At 50.7% G+C, this 17,323-nt stretch overlaps 7 protein-coding genes across 7 annotated transcripts in view; 2 read left to right on the top strand and 5 right to left on the bottom strand.

Moving 5' to 3' along the window:
- Nucleotides 1-107: 107 nt before the first annotated feature.
- BDW47DRAFT_115006 (WD40-repeat-containing domain protein) lies at nucleotides 108-4,976 on the bottom strand (the record flags this gene model as incomplete). The annotated part of the gene is made up of 14 exons (XM_024814748.1): nucleotides 108-254; nucleotides 1,619-1,964; nucleotides 2,115-2,464; nucleotides 2,498-3,191; nucleotides 3,225-3,230; nucleotides 3,270-3,370; nucleotides 3,420-3,984; nucleotides 4,015-4,108; nucleotides 4,139-4,346; nucleotides 4,389-4,418; nucleotides 4,449-4,466; nucleotides 4,500-4,565; nucleotides 4,599-4,725; nucleotides 4,759-4,976. The coding sequence occupies 14 exons, from the start codon at nucleotides 4,974-4,976 to the stop codon at nucleotides 108-110; spliced, it is 2,970 nt and encodes a 989-aa protein (XP_024675719.1).
- A 141-nt stretch (nucleotides 4,977-5,117) lies between these two features.
- BDW47DRAFT_115004 (nucleoside phosphorylase domain-containing protein) lies at nucleotides 5,118-6,567 on the bottom strand (the record flags this gene model as incomplete). Its single annotated transcript, XM_024814747.1, has 2 exons — nucleotides 5,118-6,127; nucleotides 6,546-6,567. The coding sequence occupies 2 exons, from the start codon at nucleotides 6,565-6,567 to the stop codon at nucleotides 5,118-5,120; spliced, it is 1,032 nt and encodes a 343-aa protein (XP_024675718.1).
- A 1,180-nt stretch (nucleotides 6,568-7,747) lies between these two features.
- Nucleotides 7,748-8,759, bottom strand: BDW47DRAFT_98413 (uncharacterized protein). The gene has a single exon (XM_024820639.1). The coding sequence runs from the start codon at nucleotides 8,486-8,488 to the stop codon at nucleotides 7,787-7,789; it is 702 nt and encodes a 233-aa protein (XP_024675717.1). The 5' UTR covers nucleotides 8,489-8,759; the 3' UTR covers nucleotides 7,748-7,786.
- Nucleotides 8,760-8,884: 125 nt separating this feature from the next.
- BDW47DRAFT_40936 (putative aromatic-L-amino-acid decarboxylase) lies at nucleotides 8,885-10,643 on the top strand. The gene is made up of 3 exons (XM_024818953.1): nucleotides 8,885-9,025; nucleotides 9,072-10,002; nucleotides 10,057-10,643. Exons 1-3 carry the CDS (start codon nucleotides 8,977-8,979, stop codon nucleotides 10,613-10,615), a joined length of 1,539 nt encoding a protein of 512 aa, XP_024675716.1. The 5' UTR covers nucleotides 8,885-8,976; the 3' UTR covers nucleotides 10,616-10,643.
- Nucleotides 10,641-12,093, bottom strand: BDW47DRAFT_98408 (pyrroline-5-carboxylate reductase family protein). Its single transcript, XM_024820637.1, has 2 exons — nucleotides 11,287-12,093; nucleotides 10,641-11,204 (listed from the first exon to the last, which is right to left on the bottom strand). Exons 1-2 carry the CDS (start codon nucleotides 11,831-11,833, stop codon nucleotides 10,900-10,902), a joined length of 852 nt encoding a protein of 283 aa, XP_024675715.1. The 5' UTR covers nucleotides 11,834-12,093; the 3' UTR covers nucleotides 10,641-10,899.
- BDW47DRAFT_132208 (homoserine dehydrogenase) lies at nucleotides 11,984-13,493 on the bottom strand (the record flags this gene model as incomplete). The annotated part of the gene is made up of 2 exons (XM_024817507.1): nucleotides 11,984-13,398; nucleotides 13,463-13,493. The coding sequence occupies 2 exons, from the start codon at nucleotides 13,491-13,493 to the stop codon at nucleotides 12,320-12,322; spliced, it is 1,110 nt and encodes a 369-aa protein (XP_024675714.1). The 3' UTR covers nucleotides 11,984-12,319.
- A 1,105-nt stretch (nucleotides 13,494-14,598) lies between these two features.
- The window catches only part of BDW47DRAFT_114999 (Pfs, NB-ARC and TPR domain protein), a gene marked incomplete at both ends in the record, with an annotated part of 3,767 nt that continues 1,042 nt past the window's right edge, over nucleotides 14,599-17,323 (top strand). The window contains 3 exons of the mRNA XM_024814746.1: nucleotides 14,599-15,541; nucleotides 15,605-16,226; nucleotides 16,295-17,183. Coding sequence (XP_024675713.1) covers nucleotides 14,599-15,541; nucleotides 15,605-16,226; nucleotides 16,295-17,183 — 2,454 coding nt within the window. The remainder of the gene's footprint in view (nucleotides 15,542-15,604; nucleotides 16,227-16,294; nucleotides 17,184-17,323) is intronic.

The following is a 17,323-nucleotide window of genomic DNA, read 5'->3' as shown; positions in this document are numbered from 1 at the left end:
TAGTAGTCCTCGTTATCCCGTCTGCCGAGTTGGGCGGAGCGCCGCTCCGCCCGGAGAACCCCGCGGCCGGCGCGGGGAATGCGTGTTAGGCGGCAGCCTCAGGCAGCCTATCTGCCAATACCTGCGGGTGCTGAGTCATCAAAGACACCGCAGGCTAACGTATTTCCCAACCGAGTCGCCCACCACGACCGAGCCGCCCACCCTGTATTGCATATAAAATGACTATTTTGATACTTATATATCTCAACAACCAGCTATTTCCAGGGACTAAGATTAAAAGTATAGCTTAATAAAGCACTATATTTTTTATGTATATAATTATAGCCTGTTAAAATAGTTAATTTTATAGGTAATATAAATTACATGTGTATTTTTTGTATTTTATTATATCTACTTACTTAAGAATATTGTCATAGATTTTGAGCCTGAAACTTCGAATATAAGTTCTATATGCTATATATAAATGATCATAGAAGTATTAGTTCCTTATATCTCTTTGTTGTTGAGATATATAAGTATAAAATAGACATATTATATAGTTCAATACAGGGTGGGCGGCTCGGTCGGGGTGGGCGACTCGGTTGGGAAATACGTTACATGTATATAAGCCCCTGACCCCCTCATCCTTTGAAGGGTCAGCGATTAGCTCTAGTATAGACTCTCCCTTATTGTCCGCCATATAATCCTCTATTGCTACTCCTAGCACGTTACCCAACCCTTGGTGCGGCGTCCCCGGACTACCGCATAACAATGCGAGCAATACAAACAGGTCAAACAAATGAATCCATAACGCCAAATGTCTAGATATTTACCACTGCCCAAATTAACCAGTAGTCATGCTGGATGTCATCCGCTCAGTGGGTGTAGACCGTAGACAAGTCAGGGGAAGAGGAAATCGTAGGATTCTGAGGCTGATTATATATTGTGCACGTAGAGCGTCCGCACATCCAGCCCCACGTCTAATCGAAGTGGGTCTGTTAACCATAATGGGGACATGGTCGACAATTACAGACTTTTTCGTTTTCAGTTTCGTGGTTATACTCTTTGAAATTGTTTTCAGACCCTAATACCAATTTTTACCTAAACTGTATTGGACTATGTATTAGTTATACATGGGTCTTACTAAGGAAGTGTACAATACTGTACGGTCAGTAAGATTTCGATGGGTTTCAATTACAAGTAGTTCCGTACAGTTTACTCACCCAATTTATTTGCCACAGGGAAACGTCCAGAAGATTCAACCTGCCAGTGAAAGTAGTATGTATTCCACTATCCTCCAGGACCCTCCTTTTAAAAAGATATTCGAAAATAAAGAATAGCTGAAGGTAAAATATAATTGTCTGCCCTAGCTACTGAAATGTATAAACCAAACTTTGCCACTGACACACCCAAGTGCTAAAACGTTATTATGAACTGCTGATTTCAAAGGCCGATATTCTGGAGGAAGCCATATTTCTGTTCTACCCTCAATGGCCACCCATAGGCTTGATTGTATGGATGTCTGATTGTGAGAGGTAGTAGAACTTGAGGGGGGATTTTGCAACCTGGGTTGAATATTAAAATTACCCAAATTGGTAATGAGACATGTAGCAGCCTTGGAGAAGCAAATACTGCTAACTATACCCATTGTGTCCAGTGTCTCGCCGAGCTGGCCCGTGGCGGGATCCCAGATCTTGATGGTCTTGTCCTCGGAGCCAGAAGCTAATTGCTGACTATCAGGCGAGAAGGCCATCGACCAGACTGAACTAGAATGGCCTTCCAGTGTATGCCTCAGATGACCCGTGATTGGATCCCAGATCTTGATAGTCTTGTCCAAGGAGCCAGAGGCTAGTTGCTGACTATCAGGCGAGAAGGCTACTGACCAGACTGAACTAAAATGACCTTCTAGTGTATATCTCAGATAGCCTGTGGTGGGATCCCAGATCTTGATAGTCTTGTCAAAGGAGCCAGAGGCTAGTTGTTGACTATCAGGTGAGAAGGCCACCGACCAGACTGAACTGGAATAGCCTTCCAGTGTATGTCTCAGATAGCCCGTGGTGGGATCCCAGATCTTGATAGTTTTGTCATCAGAGCCAGAGGCTAGTTGCTGACCATCAGGCGAGAAGGCTACTGACCAAACTCTACTAAAATGACCTTCCAGTGTACGTCTCAGATGGCTCGTGGCAGGATCCCAGATCTTGATGGTCTTGTCATCGGAGCCAGAGGCTAGTTGCTGACCATCAGGCGAGAAGGCCACTGACTCAACTTTACTAGAATGGTCTTCCAGTGTATGCCTCAAATAGCCCGTGGCAGGATCCCAGATCTTAATAGTGTTTTCATCGGAGCCAGAGGCCAGTTGCTGACTATCAGGCGAGAAGGCCACTGACTCGACTAAACTGAAATGGCCTTCCAGTGTACGCCTCAGATGGCCCGTGGTGGGATCCCAAATCTTGATGGTCTTGTCGAAGGAGCCAGAGGCCAGTTGCTGACCATCAGGCGAGAAGGCCACTGACCTGACTGAACTGGAATGGTCTTCCAGTGTATGCCTCAGATGGCCCGTGGTTGGATCCCAGATCTTGATAGTCTTGTCATCGGAGCCAGAGGCTAGTTGCTGACCATCAGGCGAGAAGGCCACTGACTCAACTCTACTAGAATGGTCTTCCAGTGCATGCCTCAGATAGCCCGTGGTAAGATCCCAGGTCTTGATGGTCTTGTCCAAGGAGCCAGAGGCTAGTTGCTGACTATCAGGCGAGAAGGCTACTGACCAGACTCTACTAGAATAGCCTTCTAGTGTATATCTCAGATGGCCTGTGATAGGATTCCAGATCTTAATGGTATTGTCAAAGGAGCCAGAGGCTAGTTGCTGACCATCGGGCGAGAAGGCCACTGACCAGACTAAATTGGAATGACCTTCCAGTGTATGCCTTAGATAGCCCGTGGCGGGATTCCAGATTTTGATGGTCTTGTCATTAGAGCCAGAGGCCAGTTGCTGATTATCAGGCGAGAAGGCCACTGACTTGACTGAACTGGAATGGCCTTCCAGTGTATGCCTCAGATGGCCCGTGGCGGGATCCCAGATCTTGATAGTCTTGTCATCGGAGCCAGAGGCCAGTTGCTGACCATCGGGCGAGAAGGTCACCGACCGGACTATCCTGGAATGGCCTTCTAATGTCCGTAACTCTGGGCTCCATGTATCCTCTACTCTTGGGCATCTGTATATCCAAGCCGGAATATCATTTGCAAACGTTTGTCTGATAATTGTCATTTTTGGTGCGAATATTAGGCCAGACACATAGAGCTGAAGAGGAGCAACATCTACCATCTGGCTATTCTTTAGAATGAACCGCTCCGCATCACATAGAAATTTGTTTATCTCAGAATCTTTCCTGCCCTATAAATATTAGTACACATCATTCCTATTGAAGCTAGTAATGACTTACTTGCATTGCTAACTTTAAAGTATTGATACTTTGCAGAGCCTCTGAAATAGCGTCTAATAAACTCATTACTTCCACCCAATGAAGAAAATGGTCATTTAGAAACGCCAAGATCTTATCACTCCAGCTAATTGCATCCCTACTATGGGTTAAATGGTGGGTCCAATACCGACATGAATACTGCAGCTCTGGTGGCAACCGGTCGCTTATATGTTGGCGGCTGATTGTCATGCGCACTGTTCCATAGCTTGGGAGATTGCATATATTCTTTTTCAAGTTCTGATTCATCACATGAAGGCAACGGGCTGTTAGATCTTGGTTTATTTCCTTCTCATCAATCCATAATGGTGTATTTTCACAAGTGTCAGCATTAACAAGGAAGTCACGTAGTGACAGATGAAAAGCCCTAATTGGTAACATCTTGTTATGCGGTATGTCAAGAACCGAATGAAGCGAGTTCAATCTGGTATCAAGAAAGCTTTCTGGGCGCCCAAGGAAATTTGCAAGTGCATGGAGCGAGAGTGGACTTTCAAGAAGAATGATTGTTCCAAGGACCATACGGTACTCTCTGATTAATTGTTCCCTCTTCCGTCCGTACTGTCCGACAAGAAGACGATCTAGTACTGGAAGGTATGTCCCATTTAGTTTTGATGTGTCATTTTGATGGTCGAGGATTTCTGAAAGACTGCCCTCTGGGTCCCATTGATAATCCAGAAGAATACGGCAGATAGTAGCGGCAAAGATGAATAGGGGAACAGACATTGTGATCAGCCTCTGTGTCTTGGTGGCTCCCGGCCAGTCCGGTTGAAGTGATCGCTCTTTCCGAATTTTCGCAAGCTTGTGTTCAAGGAACAGAGAGATATCACGTTTTATTATGGGACTAGGGATTTGATGAAGGATAAAGTCTTGGTGATCATCTCCGACTTCATGCTGAAAGCCTAGTCGTATTGGTAGTTCGGGTCGACTGGTCACAAAGACTCGCAATTGAACCAAGCGAGCTTGCTTCAATTGTGATAGTAACTGCAGTATAACTTGGATGTTACTGTCATTCTCACATTCGTCCACGGCATCAATAATAATCACCAAGACTCGGCCCGGAGTATTCGATTTCTTAAAGTTTAGCAGTGGCTGGAGAATTAATTTGTCGAACTGCTCTTTTAGAGGCTTGGCTGATATTCTGACGTCGTCGTTCAGTACATGCATAATCACAGGCTGGATTTCTGCAATTTGTGTGAATAGCTGCCTTGCGATTGTTGGAAAGAATCTTGTTGCATTACCACGGCCTCCTTCACCTCTCTTGAAGAAGAAGCTTGCCCCTAGCAAACCTCGTTTTTTGAACAACTTTGCCACAGTTCGTGATATTGTGGACTTGCCAGTCCCAGCAGAACCATTGAGCCAGAATATACATCTGCTTTGTGGTAAGACAGCCCACTCATCAATCTCGCGAAGAAGCTCCTCTCTGGTCCCAGGGAGACACCCTTCCTCATGTTGATCCATATATGTTCCGAATTCGGCTCCTTCGGCGACCGGTAATTCCTTGAGATTCAAACCTTGGGCCATGGACTTGATCTCCAAATCTGACCCACTGGCAACGTCGTAGATCTTATCAATATTATTAGAAACGACATTCAGTTGGTCTTGGATCTCTGTTGAATCAACAGACATTAGGCAAGAAGAAGTCATAATTGTGAGTATCTAGGACTAACCGCGTATAGCTTCAGTGGCTTTCCGCTCATGGCTCACCCGCTGAGGGACAATTTGATGCAACAGGTCTTTTGCATATGCAGCAGCCATCATTGCCGCGTATCCTTGCCATTCCTTGTTTTTATGGGAGTCGGCATAGTCACAAACACCACGAATGACTAAACAGGGGAAATGGTTCATCAGTCCCGCGGCTTCCATTTCGAAACATAGAACATCTTGCTCTTCTGCGAGCTTGTCCCGAAACATTGCATTTCTCATCAATCTATTCCCAGATGCAATCAAACCATAATGGATGGCAGGGTTATCCTCATCCTCGGTTCGCTGTAGTCGAAGGATTAATTTCCACTCATCACAGATCTCAGCGCAGTTCGAGGGCAAGTCTTGGTGGGTGTATTGGCTGTCATAAAGCCGGTCGCTTTCAAGGGGAGGTGGTGCGTATTTTCGTCTGAGTCTTTTGTTCCCTTCAAGCACGCTTTGAATGCTTTCCTTCAACCGGTGGCCCTCCTCCTCATATTGTGTTCGGAGCCCAGCTACAGCCGTTCGCAAGATGGGTGGTGGTTGATTCAAGAACCCCGTTTGATGAAACTCGTAGCCTTGGATCTCCTTGCCAAAGTCATATTGGAGTAAGCCACTATGGCCGCTCCGAGATGAGCTCACAACGATATCACCAAGACGGATGTCCTGCTTGGTTGGTGCACCCCCACCGATCCCCACCATGAGCCCGAATCGGATGTTTGGAAAGCTGTGCAACATATCCCTCGCAACACAGGCTGCCGATGATGTCCCGTACTCTCCATCTGGAAGAACTGCGATAATGACCTGGTGACCCCTGATTTCTCCCAGAGTGTAATGATTATTATCATTTGGCGAGAGTTCTTCCGGTGGGTCATGTCTTTTCTCAAGAAAAGCCCGGGCAGCGAGATATTCTGTCTGCAACGCACATATCCAACCAACAGTATATTGATCTGTGTTTGACATGATCGGGATGTAAGGAACGTGTTTAGCGGCTAGGCTTTTGTATGAGTGTTGCTATGTCTATTGTTATTTGTCTGAAGGGAAAGTAAATGGTGATAGGAAAGTGAAACGTGAAGTGGGGTAACACTGTACCTGTGGCTGTGACGGCGCTTATTTTTGGCTTGCAAGACCCTTATTCCTGTATAAACTATTCATATCTCCATGCCAGAGGTATATTATGTAATATTATGAAATGTGCCTACGTTAGTTATTGTTCACAGACGGGATTAATATGACATGAAAGGCATAAAACGTATAAAACCACGTGACATGAGTGAAGTCTGGGAGCTGGAAAATTCCACGAGATCCAAGCTGCCCACCCAGGCAGTCTTTTGTTCGCCTCCAGTTCCAGGCAGACATTCAGACTCCCAGACTCTAACTGTGCCATGGCTCCGAGATTATCTCTCTTACAGGTCGAAATCGCTCGTGACATGATTCTCAGTAAAGAACCACCAACAAACGCCGATATTGCAAGGGTCGCTCAATGCAGTGAACGCTCAGTCACCAATATCCGTCGAAACCTCAAACTGTTTGGGACACCTCGGGCCCTGGAAAACCATGTTGGCTGATAAAAAAGCGTTACGCCTCACATGCTCCAAGTTCTTTGTGATCATCTCTATAACGATCCCGAACTATATCTTGACGAGATGGCCGTATTTCTGTGGAATGAATTTGACGTCTGGGTCACAACCTCGAACATCAGGAGGGCACTCATCAGTGGTGGTTGGCCAAAAAAGATCATCCGGCAGAAAGCAAAAGAGCGTAATGCAAACCTGCGAGATGTCTATCTTCATAATCTCTCAGACTTTCAGTCATACCATTTGGTCTTTGTCGATGAATCTGGCTGTGATAAGCGGGTAGGATCTCGAAGAACAGGTTGGTCTCCATTAGGCGTGACTCCGACACAGATCTCTCGATTTCATCAGAGCCAGCGATATCAGATATTACCTGCCTATACTCAGGATGGTATAATTCTCTTCGACGTCTTCCAAGGCTCAACTGATGCCGGAGTTTTTGAGGAGTTTATAAGACGACTTCTTCAGCATTTTGGTAGGTGGCCAGAGCCGAAGTCTGTGCTGGTTATGGATAACGCATCTTTTCATCACTCTGGACGAATCAAGCAATTGTGCCGTGACGCAGGAGTTAAACTAGTATATCTACCTCCATACTCTCCTGATCTGAACCCCATTAAAGAGTTTTTTTGCGGAGTTAAAGGCCTATATTAGGCGAAATTGGGGGTCGCATCAGGAAGTACCTGAACAAGGATTTCGCAGATTCCTGGCAAATTGTATCGAAGCCGTGGGTGGGAAGCAACAAAGCGCCAGAGGTCAGTTTCGAAATCCATGCATCATGGTCACGGAAGAATGCTAGACTATAGCCACAGTAAGATTCGATTGGCCCAAGGCATTTTTGACAGATTTCAACCGTGGATGCGATGATACACCAGTGGAACAGGTGGGGTCAACCGAAGTCAGCGCACTTTCTGACCGCAGATACTATGTTGGCTTTCGTCTTTCATATTTACTAAATTCGTATTATTGTAGCATCCAAAACGAAAAGTTCAATCACAAATTATCTACGAAACACAGAAAGAGACCTCATAACACATATCATTCAGCTTCATCACGAGAGCTTATCTAGACTAAAAATATTCACGAACATTGCTCGCATGCTTCGACCCATTCTCTAATGTCACTCACAAAGCGCTGTGCAATACCCACGACAACACCGTTTTGAGTGAAAAACTTGATGAAAAATGCCGGATCTTGTTCCCTGTCGACTTGCTCAGGGTCATATCCGTTAGTGATTGCCACATCGCACGCTTTCCGGAAGTTGGCCTTAAGATTTTCATCGGTCACGTTGGACTCCTGCCATTCAGAATAGGCCCTGACTGCCACGTCCCGTGGTCCGGATATCTTCAGTCTGTCCCTGGCTGGCAGCGGCAGTGATGTTGGCACATTAGACAAATTAGCTGAGACGGAGGGCTGAGAAGACGGTGTAGGCAACAAATTTATGTTGATAGGATTCATATTTGGACTTGACAAAACGGAACCCTTTTGAGCCCGACTGCGAAGCTTTTGCTGCTCTTTAGCATAGAGCTGTTCACGAATTCGATTAGGAACATCCCCACGATCTTCGAGGACACCATGCTCATCTCGGACGTATTGAACCAGTTCAGTCAAATGATGGCTCTGAAGGCCATAATGCTTCTTGCCCACGGGATCCTGCCAGCACCATTTGCCCAGGTTACACGGCTTCCCAGGACAACGCATTAGCCTGTAGACGTGATCCCAAACTGGAACCTGTTCTGAACTATTTTCAGCATTAATCTGAGCATTCTTATCAGCGAGCATTCTTTGGGTGACAGATCTTGTGCCCCTCTTATCGATCCTTGACGCGGGGGTGTAATCCTCATCCACATATTTGAAGGAGACACCTAGGGTAAGCTTCTTGCCGATGCGGAACAGATTGCTCCATCCGAGGAGCTGCGACTCCACGGTTGACCATTCAATGTTGGTCTTCTCGAACCATTTATTCAGATCACGCTGGAATCGGTCGTTTACGGACACCACCACGGCTGAGTCTTCCGATCTGACTCGTCTGCTAGTTAAACCGAAACCGAAAACGAAAAAAGCTGTATCTCCTCTATAGTCAGATACAAGAAATTTCCATTTCCTAGAAGATTCTGGCCGTTCTTTGATCGTTGATCGAGTGGCGATAAGGGAGTGGGGAACCCGCGGCCGGAACCAATTCCGCCCAGCGTAACCTCACGTTTTCCTTTGTTCTATCCGTCTTTTCCCCCTCCTCCGCTTTTCTTTCTTATTTCTCTCCTATATACAAAATGGATCGCGAACAGTTTAGAGCGGCTGCCCATGCCGCAGTCGACCAGAGTCAGTCACCTCTCCCAGCCCTCCCCAAATGGAGCTAATCGACCAGTCGCCGACTACTTTGACAGCCTTCCCAACCAGCGCGTCGTCCCCACCGTCGAACCCGGGTACCTGCGTCCGCTCATCCCCAATCACCCCCCCACCGACCCCGAGGCCTGGTCGCAGATTCAGGATGATATCGAGACGAAGATCAAGCCGGGCCTGACCCATTGGCAGTCTCCGAACTTCATGGCGTTCTTCCCCGCCCATGTCACCTACCCCAGCATCCTGGGCGAGATGTACTCCGCCGCGTTTACCGCCCCCGCCTTTAACTGGATCTGCTCCCCGGCCTGCACCGAGCTGGAGACCATTGTCATGGACTGGGTCGCGCAGGCCCTGCATCTGCCGCCCTGCTTCCTCAGCACCTCGGCGAACCACGGTGGCGGGGTCATCCAGGTGAGCGCCAGCGACGCCATCGCGACCGTCATGATCGCCGCGCGGGAGCGTCGCGTGCGCGAGCAGGCCCGCGAGGAGGGCCTGCAGGAGGGCACCCTCGAGTACGAAGATCGCGTGATGGAGCTGCGACCGCGTCTGGTCGCCCTGGCCAGCAACCAGGCCCACAGTAGTACGGCCAAGGGCGCCCTGCTGGCGGGCACGCGCTACCGCAGCGTGGCGGCCCGTCTGGAGGATAACATGGAGATGACAGGCGAGCGCCTCCGAACCGTGCTGGAGCAGTGCGACCGCGAGGGTCTCACGCCGTACTACATCACCCTGAGCATGGGCACCACTAATTCGTGCGCCCTCGACCGGTACGCCGAGATCAAGGCCGTCCTGCGGGAGAAGCCGGCTTGGCAGCGCATCTGGGTGCATATCGATGCCGCCTACGCGGGAGCCGCCCTCGTGGCGGACGAGTACCAGCCCATCGCGCAGGAGTTTGCCGAGGGAGTGGACAGCTTCAATTTTAATATGCACAAGTGGCTGCTGGTCAATTTTGACGCGAGGTAATCCTCCCTTCATGTTTATTGAGCCATCTTCCAAATGTTAAACTACTATAGCTGCCTCTTCGTGCGCAACCGCCACGACCTCACCGACGCGCTCGATATCACGCCCGCCTACCTGCGCAACCCCTACTCCGAGTCCGGGGCGGTGATCGACTACCGCAACTGGTCGATCTCGCTGGGACGACGGTTCCGCGCGCTGAAGATCTGGTTCGTGATGCGGACCTACGGACTGAACGGGATGAAGGACTTCATCCGACGCACGGTGCGCATCGGCGATGGGTTCGCCGACCTGGTGCGCAGCCGGCCGGACATCTTCGAGATTGTCACGACGCCTGCGTTCTGTCTGACCGTGTTTCGGATGAAGGCCGGAACTCAATCGGATCAGGCGGCCGCGCAGGACGGGTCAGTCCAGCCGGACGAGGCGAGCAACGCGCTCACAAAGACGGTCTACGAATTGGTCAATGCGCGCGGGGAGATCTTCATCACGTCGACTGTGATGGCGGGGGTGTATGCCATCCGCGTGGTCAGCGCGAATGAGCGCACCGACGAGAAGTATCTGCGTCGGGCGTTTGACATATTAGTTAGCACTTATGAAGAGGTGCGGCAGAAGTAGATGGCCAATGGCGCGTACGCTGGCGGTAGATTCACATATAACTGTTTCCATATTAGAGACGTACAGTGTCCTCTGTAGCTCAGTTCATGGCGACATCACCTCTTCCCGATGAGAGTATGATTACTAGAAGTACATCCCAGACCCCAGGAGCACATCCTACAACTAATAGCTCACCTATGGATGATAAAGAATCGTATTACCATATTACCAGGTCTTTTCACCCCGCCTGACGATGTACCGGATTAGACACTGCACTATTTCTATCGCCTGTTTACCATATTAGTCTATTTATTAGCCAGTGTATTCCCCAGTTCCGCCGCCCGGTTGGTCGCCGCCTTAACCGCCTTGTCCACGATCTCCTGGAAGCCCTCGGCTGCGAAGGTCTGCAGAGCCGCATGCGTCGTGCCGTTCGGACTGGTGACGTTCTGGCGCAGCTTGGTCGGGGTCTCAGACGACTCGACGAGCATCTTGCCCGCCCCGAGACACGTCTGAGCGGCCAGCCGGGTGGCCTGCTCCGAGGAGAGACCCAAGGCAGTCGCGCTGGTCACGAGATGCTCAACCATTGCGAAGAAGTAGGCCGGACCGGATCCTAACCCGCCATCATGATCAGCACGCTCTCACCGTTCCATGATCCCACCCCCCGCTCCACGTCCAGGTCGTTGTTCACTCACCTGATAACCCAGTCACCACGTCCAGCAACTCCTCCCGGTCCACCCACTCGGTCGCCTGGCTCACGCTCGCTAACAAGTCATTCACCAGGGCCTTCTCCTCCGCCACGACATCCGCACTGGCAAAGACGCCGGACGCGCCCTGACCCAGCAGCGCGGGCGTGTTGGGCATGACACGCACGGTGTGCGCCGTGCGGCCATCCTGTGTCCGCAGCCACCCCTGCAAGCTCTGCAGGGTGATCCCAGCGGCAATGCTCACCACGACGGGAAGCGTATCGCGGGAGGCCCAGGCGGCGGCGAGCTCCTCACAGACGGCCTGGGCGACCTGGGGCTTGACAGCGATGATGACCAGGTCCGCCTGGCCACCGGCTTCGACGTTGGAGGTGGTCGCCTGGACGCCCAGGGCGGCCATCTTGTCACGATTCACGTCCCAGGGTTCGGCAACCCAGATGTTGTTCTTGGGGACGCCTTGGGTGACGAGGCCGCTGATGATGGCGGACGCCATGTTGCCGCCGCCGATGAAGGCGAGCTTGCTCTGGTGGAGGGCCATTCTATGGAATCAGAAAAAAGGACCGGGTCGAAGAGGAAATGGAAGAAAAGAGCGAGTGAGGGAATTCAACTAAATGTGTTTCTGCCCCTCCTTTCGCTCGTTTCCCCGCCGCGTGTGGGATGACGTTCCTTTAGTGTTGCGCTTTTCGGTGTTTGACATGTTTGTATCGCGGGGCCCGGAGGGATGTGGCCGCAATCATCCCCATCGCGCCGGATGTCCCGATGATCGTGGGATCAATCGGTATGAGTTTTTTGGTCAGGACTAGGTTTCTCGCTGTAGCCTTTCGTTGCGAGGCATGGAATGAATGGACGTCTCGTACTACCCTTCCGTAACCAATGGCTGTGTCGATCTGGTGGCGGAGCTGCCTCAGGCTACGAATGCTCACTACGCTGGAACTGCAAGCCCACACAGGACAAGATGGACCCGTTGATTTGTCTATTCAGAAAGTCTATATTCCATGGGGGGATTTCTCCGTTCCCAATCAAATCAACGCAGACGCTGCACCACCTTGAGCAGATCCGCCGTCACACCCATCGCGGTCACATCGCCGCCAGCGCCAGCGCCCTGGACAATCAGCGGGTTAGACCCGTACCGCTGGGTGTAGAAGCTGATGATGTTGTCGCTGCCCTTGAGGCCGGCGATGGCACTGTCCTGCGGGAACTGCTGCAGGCCAACGCGGACCTGCTGGGTCGCCACATCGATGCTGCCCACGTACCGCACTACCTTGCCCTGCTGCGCGGCCTCGTCCTTGATGGCGGCCATCTGGCTGTCAAACTCGGGCAACCGGGCCATGAACTGCGTGATCCCGTCCGCGGTGGATGGGAGGTCGGCCAGCTCGGCCGGAATCAACGACTCGATGGGGAAGGCGTCGGGGGCGGCCACATCGAGGCCCGCAATGCGCGCCAGGATCGTCAGCTTGCGCGCCACATCCATGCCGTTCAGGTCATCGCGCGGGTCCGGCTCTGTGTAGCCCAGGTCCTTGGCCTGGGAGACCACCTGGCTCCATGGTGCCGCGGGGCTGGTGCTCGACACGGGAGCGAAGGTGTTGAAGAGGAAGGACAGGGTGCCGGAGAAGACGCCCTCGATGCGGGTGACCTGGTCGCCCGTCGCGACCAGATCGCGGAGCGTCGAGATGACGGGCAGGCCGGCGCCGACGGTGCTCTCGTGGTAGACGAGGGCGTCGCCCTGCGCGGCGGCCGCGAAGATCTCCTTCCACAGGGCCAGGTCGGACGAGAAGCCCTTCTTATTCGGGGTGACGACCGAGACGCCCTGGCGAAGGAAGGTGGGGTAGGCACTCGCCAGCGCGGGGTCGCTGGTGTTGTCGACCAATACAGCGCGGCCGGGCGCCGCGGCGAGATACGAGGCCATCTCCGCGACCGACAAGGCCCCTGACTGGGTCACGCCGGCCGACTCGGTCGCGGCCTTCCAGTCCGCGGGGAGGGCGGGGGTGTAAGCGGGGGCGGGCGCCCGCAGGGTCTGGGAGGAACGGGCGAGGAGAACGAGCTGGGGCGCGTTCGGCAGGCGGGCCAGTTGCTGCAGGAAGGCGGATCCGACACCGCCGACACCTAGAATGCGTCTCGTATCAGTGGTTACCGGCCGTGACGCTTGCCGCGAGGACGGGATGCGTACCGACTACACCGAGGTAGATAGGGGATGCCATGTTGAATTCACTGAGCGGAAGTCAATTGGGGAATGGGACGGCAAATTCGACAGAGACGATTGAGTGGGAGAGGATTGAGCACCAGGAATGCGAGGGAAGAGAAAGCGAGAATACAATTCCTCGCACGGATGGGCTGAAGGGGAAGATCGAGTTCCGATGACGGCGGAGAGCGATCACGTGAGGGCGGGGCAATCATTGTGCCGCCGGGTGACTCATCGGTGCATAACGAGGATACAAACATGTCAAACAACCGAATTCACAACGGCTCAACGATCTCTCGCAGGGATGGATGCCTTCAACCACCATGCCAACCACCACGCCAACCCTGGCAGCCCCGGTCTCATGTCCCTGCGGCTCCCGTATCACCGGTCCGACCACCCCTCCACGTTGGTCGCGCGCCTCAACCACACGGCCTCGTCGCACTCCCTGGTTCTTATCGACGTCCGCAGGGGTCCTCCAGTTATTTGCGAAAGCAGTGTCACCCCCTAGGATTGATACTTTGTTTTCGATACCATACGCCAAGAAGGCGCTTAACCCCTTTGTCAGCGCCCGCGAATATCTAATTTAAGATAGCGTATCGTTTGGCAATAAAATCACATGATGAAGAATGTCGTAATATAACATGTTTTATCTGTACATAAATATACTAGCCCCCGAACTACATTTGCATTCAGTGCGGTTCGGTGCGGATTCTAGGCTGGCAGGAACCAACTCGTTGCGGGTTCGGTGCGGTCCCACAATCCGAAGCTTGGCAGTTCTAGGCTATGAACCTTGCTAGGCAACTTTACAAGAGCTTTTCCTCGCAGAAATGACATATGTCGCGTGTTCATCTACCTTAAAAGAAATTACAATTCGAGGCGCCTACATGAAAGCTCAACGGAAATACACTATACTGTGTGCAATACAGTTTGCTCCATCTCGCAGATTGTCAGCTGAGTCGATGAAGTTCGGTAGGAGTGGGTTTTTGATGGGGCTGACTAAAGTGCGGGGTAAATCCGTGGATCAAACGTAATCCACCAGAGTCGTCCAGCTATCTGTCAGACGAAATCTAATCGAGTATCATTGACATTCATGCTATTGTACCTTTTGAAAACAATAAACAAAAATGGGTCTATCACACGATGACTATATGATTGCCTGGATCTGCGCCTTGCCACTTGAAATGGCTGCCGCAAAGGTCATGCTGGATGAGACCCACCCTCCCCTCCCTCAACCAAGGTCCGACGAAAACGCCTATACTCTTGGAAGTATCAGCGGCCATCATATCGTGGTAGCTTGTCTACCGTCCGGGGTTTATGGGATCACATCTGCAGCGGTCGTGCTCGCTAATATGCGGCCAACGTTTCCTTCTCTTCGATTTGGGCTGATGGTGGGCATCGGAGGCGGCGTGCCCAGCACAACCAACGATATTCGCCTCGGCGATGTTGTTGTCAGTGTGCCGACTGCAAACTCTGGGGGTGTGATTCAGTATGATTTTGGCAAAGCTCTTCACGACGGATACTTCCAACATACTGGCTCACTCAACAGACCTTCTCAAGTTCTGTTGACCGCAGTCTCTCAAATACGCAGCAATGAAATGATCGGGAAAAGACTTGCGGCACGGTTCTTATCCGATGTACTACAGGCGCAGGGACACGTGAAAGAGAATTTTGCACGGCCGGATAAGGACTGGCTATTTATATCAGACTATAAACACCATAGTGATCGCCCTGATTGTTCTATGTGTGACCACAGTCAATTAATGGATCGTGACAGGCGAGTTCATGAAGGACCAGTTACTCACTATGGTCTGATTGCTTCCGGGAATCAGGTTATGAAGGATGGCAAGAAACGAGACTCCCTCGCTCAATCAACGGATATTCTCTGCTTTGAAATGGAAGCTGCCGGACTTGTGGACCAGCTTCCGTGCCTGGTGGTTCGAGGAATTTGTGATTACTGTGACTCTCACAAACATAAAGAGTGGCAAGGATATGCGGCTCTCGCCGCTGCTGCATATGTTAAAGAACTTCTTTCCGTCGTGTCTTTGGCAGCTACCCAGTCAGTCATGAGTAAGTGCATCCGCGGAGTCAATTTTGCAAACTGTTTTTATCCGTGTATTGACAATGCCGTAGAACCTAAATATCAGGTTCCACTGGATCTCACGTCAGTACCTGCAATTGAAGAATTCATTGGACGACATGAAGATCTTGAACACCTGTGGCACTATCTACAGCCAGCAGGCTCAACATCGCAGAAGGTCGCTATCCTCCATGGTCTTGGTGGAATTGGGAAAACACAACTTGCAATTCAATTTGCACGTAAGCACAAACATGACTTTACAGCAATTTTTTGGCTAGCTGGGAAGGATCGATCTACCCTGGTGCGGTCCTTAAGTTCTTGCCTTCCACGCATACAAACGCATGCCGTGGCAAATGAAGCCGCTACAGAGGAAGAAGCAGAACAGCGGGCTAGCCAAGTTTTAAAGTGGCTAGCAGTACCAGAAAATCAGAATTGGTTATTGATCTTTGATAATATTGATCAGTACACGCCCCTACAGACCAGCAATAATCATGGATACGATATCAAAGATTTCTTCCCAAAGGCTGATCATGGGTCTATTCTTATTACTTCTCGGCTCCAGAGGTTGATGGAGCTTGGAAAATCATTTCCCATCGAAAGACTCACACCCAAGGATGCTAGCAATCTCTTCTTACAAAATTGTGGACGTTCTTTGTCCGAGATTGTGGATACAGGGTTAGACCAAGGTACTTATTTATCAGACCAATTTCAAACGGTCTACTAATGAATTAAGATCTTGCTAGACTCATGACCCAGCTTGATGGTTTACCACTGGCAATTGCCATTGCTGGCGCTTTTATGCGCGAAACTGGCACAGGCATCAGGGAGTACCTAGAGGATTATCAAGAATCATGGTCCGAATTGCAGGCTCAATCGACCCCCACACGTCATTATCACCAAGGTAATATCCTTCAAACATGGGCTGTCTCCTATCAAGAAATTCAGAAACGAGATCCAACTGCTGCAGTTCTGCTTCTCTTTCTGTCTTTTTTTGATAACCAAGACATCTGGTATGAGTTGATTGCGTGTGGCTGTCATTGTGCCAATGTGCCTGATTGGTTCGAAACGGCGGTTGGGACAAAGTTCGACTTTAAGGCACGGATCAAGACTCTCATTGCATTTTCCCTTATTGAAACCAAGCCACAAGGAGGAAGCTATAGGTTGCATCCAGTAGTTCAGGACTGGTGCATCCACGTTGCTGCGACGGAGAACCATATCTCTCGGTTAAGGGAATTGGCGCTAGTTTGCATTGGATATATGGTCCCGGATACTGATAAGAGAGATTATGCGAGAGTTCAGCGGCGCCTGCTCCCACATGCAAATTACCTGTTTCAAAAACACGTGACTTACGAAGCCAACAATACCGCAGTTTGTGGCGCTTTCCGTTGTCTAGGAAATCTCTACTCTAATCAAGGCAAGCTTAAGGAGGCAGAGGTGATGTACCAGCGTGCACTGGCAGGCTATGAACAGACTCTTGGTCCTGATCATACATCCACTTTACTCACTGTCAATAATCTTGGTCTTCTCTACTCTGATCAAGGCAAGCTAAAGGAGGCAGAGATGATGTACCAGCGTGCACTGGCAGGCTGTGAACAGGCACTTGGTCCTGATCATACATCCACTCTACACACTGTGCATAATCTTGGGAATCTCCACCAACATCAAGGCAAGCTAAATGAGGCAGAGATAATGTACCAGCGTGCACTGGCAGGCTATGAACAGGCGCTTGGTCCTGATCATACATCTACTCTACGCACTGTGCATAATCTTGG

The sequence above is a fragment of the Aspergillus candidus genome, assembly GCF_002847045.1.
Source record: "Aspergillus candidus strain CBS 102.13 unplaced genomic scaffold BDW47scaffold_3, whole genome shotgun sequence".
Classification (NCBI taxonomy): Eukaryota; Fungi; Ascomycota; class Eurotiomycetes; order Eurotiales; family Aspergillaceae; genus Aspergillus; species Aspergillus candidus.
This window is presented reverse-complemented; position numbering and strand designations above follow the sequence as displayed.

Excerpts from the sequence above, each read along its gene's own strand:
- BDW47DRAFT_98413 (XM_024820639.1), bottom strand. The coding sequence starts at position 8,488 with ATGCTCGCTGATAAGAATGCTCAGATTAATGCTGAAAATAGTTCAGAA.
- BDW47DRAFT_40936 (XM_024818953.1), top strand. The coding sequence starts at position 8,977 with ATGGATCGCGAACAGTTTAGAGCGGCTGCCCATGCCGCAGTCGACCAG. Across the intron at positions 9,026-9,071 it reads CCATGCCGCAGTCGACCAGA|TCGCCGACTACTTTGACAGC; the intron begins GTCAGTCACCTC and ends CTAATCGACCAG. Across the intron at positions 10,003-10,056 it reads CTGGTCAATTTTGACGCGAG|CTGCCTCTTCGTGCGCAACC; the intron begins GTAATCCTCCCT and ends AAACTACTATAG.
- BDW47DRAFT_98408 (XM_024820637.1), bottom strand. The coding sequence starts at position 11,833 with ATGGCCCTCCACCAGAGCAAGCTCGCCTTCATCGGCGGCGGCAACATG. Across the intron at positions 11,205-11,286 it reads CGTGGTGACTGGGTTATCAG|GATCCGGTCCGGCCTACTTC; the intron begins GTGAGTGAACAA and ends ATGGCGGGTTAG.